At 39.3% G+C, this 5743-nt stretch overlaps 1 protein-coding gene across 1 annotated transcript in view; it reads right to left on the bottom strand.

The window, feature by feature from the left end:
• Nucleotides 1–4826, bottom strand: part of NXPE3 (neurexophilin and PC-esterase domain family member 3) — a 27602-nt gene extending 22776 nt beyond the window's left edge. The window contains exons 1-2 of the mRNA XM_009289723.1: nucleotides 4770–4826; nucleotides 2588–2800 (exon numbers count right to left, since the gene is read on the bottom strand). Coding sequence (XP_009287998.1) covers nucleotides 2588–2680 — 93 coding nt within the window. The 5' untranslated portion in view covers nucleotides 2681–2800; nucleotides 4770–4826. The remainder of the gene's footprint in view (nucleotides 1–2587; nucleotides 2801–4769) is intronic.
• Nucleotides 4827–5743: the final 917 nt, after the last annotated feature.

Raw genomic sequence — 5743 nt, 5'->3', positions numbered from 1 at the left:
ACGAGAGGAAATGGCCTCAAGTTGCGCCAGGGGAGGTTTAGATTGGACGTGAGGAAAAAATTCTTTACTGAAGGAGTGGTGAAACATTGGACCAGGCTGCCCAGGGAAGTGGTTGAGTCACCATCCCTGGAAGTATTTAAAAGACGTGTAGATGAGGCGCTTAGGGACATGGTTTAGTGGGCATGGTGGTGTTGGGTTGATGGTTGGACTCAATGATCTTTTCCAACCTTAATGATTGTACGATTCTATGAAAATCCTAAAGAGAAAAAGCAGGGTGGGTAGCTGGGGGCTAGCTGATAATTGCCTTAGCTCTTTAGCTTTAGACAGCTAGATTAGATGATTTGGGGATGAGAAGGATGTCTGATGCATTTAGAAACACGTTTTCAACAGTAACCAACATTAAGCCCTCCTTCCAGAGCCTGAACAGATTTGGTTACAGATATTCTGTGAAAGCTTTCTAAGACTTTTTCTGACTTTGATCTCTGACTGAAAAGAATCAGCATAGATACCTATACTTGACTGCCTGGAAAGCTATGTTAAAGACAGAGACAAATAACAGGGCAGGTCCATTCAGAAAAGTCAAGGCAACAAAAGGGGTTAGAGTTGCATGTTACAGCATGAAGATGTACCAGCAACACAATACTTAACTGAGTTTGGAATATCAGGTATGTAAGGGCAACAAAGCCACGTAGATACTTATCATGAATAGTGGCAAAAAAAAAAGCAGAGAGTGAACACCCACACTCATTTCACTCTCGAAGCTCTGCCAGAGCCCTTTTCTCTAAGAAACGTAATTTAAAAAAGAAAGAAAATAGTCTAAGATTCAAAATATCAAAACTGTTCTTCATACAACATCCTAGGCCAAAAAAACACAGAAAGAGACAACAAAAGAAAAGCTACCGTCTATGTTACACAAAAACAATCATACGAACTCAAACCAAAGGTCCATCAAACACAGTATTTTGATTTCCAGTAGTTTCCAACAGCAGGTATGTGGGAAAAGAATACAGGCCAAACATGTTGTGATATTTCCTCGTGAAGACTTAACCCAGTTTCTAGCACTTTATGGCTTAGAGACTTATTAAACACTAGGGTTGACATCTTTAAGATTTAGTATCCCCTAATGGATTTTTCTTCTATGAATACATCCAGACTTTTGGAATATATGCTTTTAGCAGCTACATAATCTTACTGCAAGGGCTTCTGAAGCTTTGCTGCAATCCATAAAAACACCCCTGCTTCCTTTGAATTCAGCGTCTGCAGTTTTTATTTAATGTCTCCACTAGTACTGGAATAGGTAACAAACATTCATTCTTTAGTTATTGATCCTGTGCCACTTGCGACTTTAGACCTCTCAAACATCTTCCTTGCCCTTATCTGAACCTTTTCCAATTCAGCTATATCTTTTTGGGAGTGAGAGGGGATTTTGCAGCCCTTCTTTTGGATCATTTCATTTGGGCATCACTAGCCAGGAGAAAAAAAGACTCTGCAAGCAGGATACACACAACTTAAAAGCATAAAGCAATTATTGATTGGCTAACATGCATAAAAGATAGCCTAATACCTCGTTAAATTCTAGCTAAGCATTATTATGCTCACCCACCAAATGCCGCACTGGATAGTCTGGCCAGGAAGGCAGCCAATGGGCAGGGTCAGCCTCCAAGGCTCCCTGGAACGGATCCTCGGTGATTTTATCTGCCTTGACTTTAGTCTGGAGTTACTGACTAATGCAGTTTGAAAGTACCTCTGCACTAAAGTGGTAAGTAAAATGAAGAAATGTGCAAGTCAGACACAGCAGAGGGAAAAAGAAAAAGGCAAAGAAAAGTTGCATCAGTACAGGCTGGAGATCAACTAGCTAGCTAACAGCTATGCAGAAAAAGACCCAGGGATTCCGGTGGACAGCAAACTGACCATGTGTCAACAGCATAGCATTGTGGTAATAAATTAGCAAGAGCATAACCAGCTGATCGAGCAAAATGATAATTCCCCTCAACTTGACCTTGGTGAAGCCATATCTAGAACACTCTGTCTGATTTTTGGACACCCCATATCAGAGTCAAACTGAAGAGACCAGCTAAGAACCCCCGAGATGATTAGGGGACTGGAGTACATGACCGAAAGGAGACACTGAGGGAACCAGACCTTTTTTTTTTCTTTTGTAAAGGCTGGAGAAGACTGAGAGGTGATCTAACTGCAGTCTTTCACTACCTAAAGGGGAGTTACAGAGGAACTGGAGTCAGAAGTACACACTAAAAGGACATGAGGCAACTTCCACCTGCATGTAAGAGAAACATTCTTCCCTATAAGAGGGGTGCAGCACTGCAACAGGCTGCCCAGGCAGGTTGTGAAACCTGACCATCCTTGAAGACTGTCAAAACGCAACTCAACAATACCCTGCACAACCCAAGCTAATTTGAAGTTAGCCCTTTGAGGAGGGTGTTGGATTAAATACCTCCAGACATCCCTTCCAGTCTGAATTTTCTGTGATTCCAAGTTGTAGGTAAATGCTGTCAGTCATAATTCTAACCTTACACTCAAATGGGAACATTGTTCAAGCCCTCTTGGAGAAGGAACAGGCTCCACTTACCTCTAACTGAAAAAAATTATGCACCAGCACCACAATAGCCAGTATTGCCATAAGCAGGCAGAAGATTTGCAATCTGAATGAGTCACGCCACATTGTCCATTCATGTCTTTCCCTCCCATGTTAGACGCTGCCATGACTTCCATTCACCACAAACATGAATGTCATTTCGTCTCAGTAGTGCACAAGAGAATTCAGTTGACTTCCACTTCATTCCTGCAAAGGTATTTACAAAAATTGTATTAAGTCCCCAAAATATTATTAGCAGTAAAGTTGAGTTTAACACTGAGAGCATATAAATGGTGGAACTTCGCACGGCAACAAACTGGTACAATAGAACTGTTAAGACAGATTTTTGTAGCATTAATCTGAACAGTACTATCTATTATGTTACTTAATTCTCTTGGGCATGTCAAGGCAACACCTTATCATAAAGCCAGTCTCACCTGTATTTGATACAAAAAATGCAAAAGAAGAGTGCAAGATTTCTTTCTGGCAACCAAAAAACCAAAACACACAACCACCACCCTATTTATCCATTAGGCCACACTATCACCATCTAGCCATCATGAGCCCAAGACTTTTAGCAGAAACTTGTGGTTTTAGACATCTCCCTGTTTACCTGGTTAGAGATTCCAGTAAGTTGTTATTAAAGACTAAGGTCTGAAGCAAGTCTGGATAAGCAAGATAAAAGACATTTTCTCCAGTTTTCTACTGGGGAGAGGGATAAAAAAAATAGCTGTAACGCCTATCAGTTAAACAGGAGATATCTAACACAGTTGAATGCACTAAAAGTGAACTTCAAGAATCTTCCATAACATCAGACTACATCTTCCCTGTTGTTTGGGGTTTTTTCTATCTCTCCTTTTACATCATGTACTCTTAGGCAGCTCTAATGGTAAAAAAAGTAAACTTCTGGAAAGACTGCAAGGTGTTGGGTTTTGGTTTTGTTGTTTGTAATTTTATTTAAATAAAATACAATAATAGTAATATTTTAAATAAAATTTAACTTTCATGAAATATATTGTTTCTTTGAGGTTGCTTGCTTGATAGCTGATCCATTATAAAATCACAGACTTAAGAACTGTTGATAAACAGTTCTCACAGCTTAATGCTTGTTTAGTTTGACTCTCGCATCTTCCTTCTTTTTTAGAAGGACAATTTTGAGGCAGTCATTTTGCAAGCAAAAAGGGTACCATTCTCGCAGAAGGAGAAGCTCTAAACTTGGAAACAGAAAACAGATGGCAAGGAGAGACAGTCAAAAGACACCAGTCTCTTCAAACCTAATATTCTCAAAGCAGCGTTACTCATACAACCATCCACCAAGTGCAACAACATAACCAAATGATTAGATAAACTTTGTATAACTTTCTATAAATAGTATAACTGAGAAGTTATATTATTTAAGACTATATGAAGAATGCTGTGTAAATTTAAATTAAACATAATGATACATTAAATATCAAAATTAGCTAATTAAATCATTTGTTAGATGAACATAGACTAGAAAACTGAAATATATTACCGGTATAACCAGGACAGTCTCAAAATAGACCGCACATGAAATTGCTTTACAGGGATTATAGGGATTATAACTTCAAATGCTTTGCTGAGAATTACAGAGATTGTATTTCTGACTGATGAACAAGCATTGAAAGAGCAAGATGTCCATTAAAGTATCAAACTGACAAAATGCAACAAAAACACAGCTTTGCTGGAACAGTTCTGCGCTAATATAAAGTATTAGATTTGTATAAAATATCAACTCGGGTTTTAAACGATAACTGATAATGAATATACCTAAATACAGGAAAATGCTAATTTAAGGCCATATATGACCATTTGAGGAACAGAGACAAATACATTAGACAAAAAGGGAATTTCCAATTTTGTTGCTGAGAATTCTCTTCAAATCACTGGAAAGCACAAGACACTGAAAATTAATAGAAAGTAATTTTATACACCTAAAAAGGCCACAGAGGCTATTCCCACATATTTTTGTTCAAAAAATTCTGTATTTCTGTAAACATCATATGTTCTAAAACATTGAAATGTACAGGTTTAGAGTTTTCTTTATACTAAAGGCCTTAACATACTTCCAGTTTCATCATCCCTGAATAACTGATCTAGCTGATTTATTATATAATGGAAGCACATAGTACGCCAAAAAGCCTTAGATTCTTACCCTATTCTTGGAGCATTCTCTGAAGCCATCCACACAAAAGGCCAAAAATAACCGTGTGTGTGTATATATATATACACACAAAAATATTTTTTTTTAATGAAATCTCATATATTGGTGGTTTGCTTGCAGTGACACAAAATAACATGGCCGTTAAGACTCCTTACCTGTAAAATTAATTTGTTTAAAAAAATTCCCTAGATTATTGTAGAAAGTATTTTAATTTTTTCTAACTTCAGTCCTATACCTTTGAATTTTCTGCTCTTTATTGTCAAGTATTACTCCTCTCAGCTTTTTTCTGTTATCACACGCCCCATTTTGCCCAAGGTTAAAAACAAAAAACAGCTCAGTGACATTTTTATGAACAGTCTTCAAATTCTCTCATGCTCAATTACAGGACCAGGGGTTTTTTTTGTTTTTCTAAGTCATTAAATATCGCCAGCTCTCTATCCCAATACTTCCCTAAGCCAGCAGCGTTACAAAAGCCCGTATTAGTGTAGCTACTTCCAAGAGCTGTCACGCAAACCGCCAAGGCAGACAAGCCGCTGACTCTGGCGACGGCAAAACGATCTCATTGAGGCACAAGGTTTCCAGGCTAGGCGCCTGCGTTGCTGCAGTCACAGAAAATCAGATTTCCTACTGTTTTTCCTAACTCAGCCTTGCTCCCCAAAGAGCGGGGATAACAGCCCCAACAGGACGCTGACATTCAGAGGTCACCGCAGATCATTCGCAGGAGCTCGGCTTTGCGGCAGCTCCCTGCAGCAGTTCTGGTTTAGAGAAACAAGCCTGCTCCCACCCCGCGGTACGAGCCCTGCCCGACTCCACGGTTACACAATATGCACCCACGAGGAAGGGACGGGGGCAATAAAAAGCAAGCGGGAAGTACTGCCGCCGGCAGCATAAATGGTAAAGCTGCATTTTACTGCTTTGACGGTACTTTTTATCGCGCTCTTCCGGCCCGGAGAACACCTTCCCCT

This window comes from Aptenodytes forsteri, unplaced genomic scaffold (assembly GCF_000699145.1).
Source record: "Aptenodytes forsteri isolate BGI_AS27 unplaced genomic scaffold, ASM69914v1 Scaffold61, whole genome shotgun sequence".
In the NCBI taxonomy this organism is placed as follows: Eukaryota; Metazoa; Chordata; class Aves; order Sphenisciformes; family Spheniscidae; genus Aptenodytes; species Aptenodytes forsteri.
Note: the sequence above shows the minus strand (reverse complement) of the source record. Positions and strands in the feature narration are given on the sequence as shown.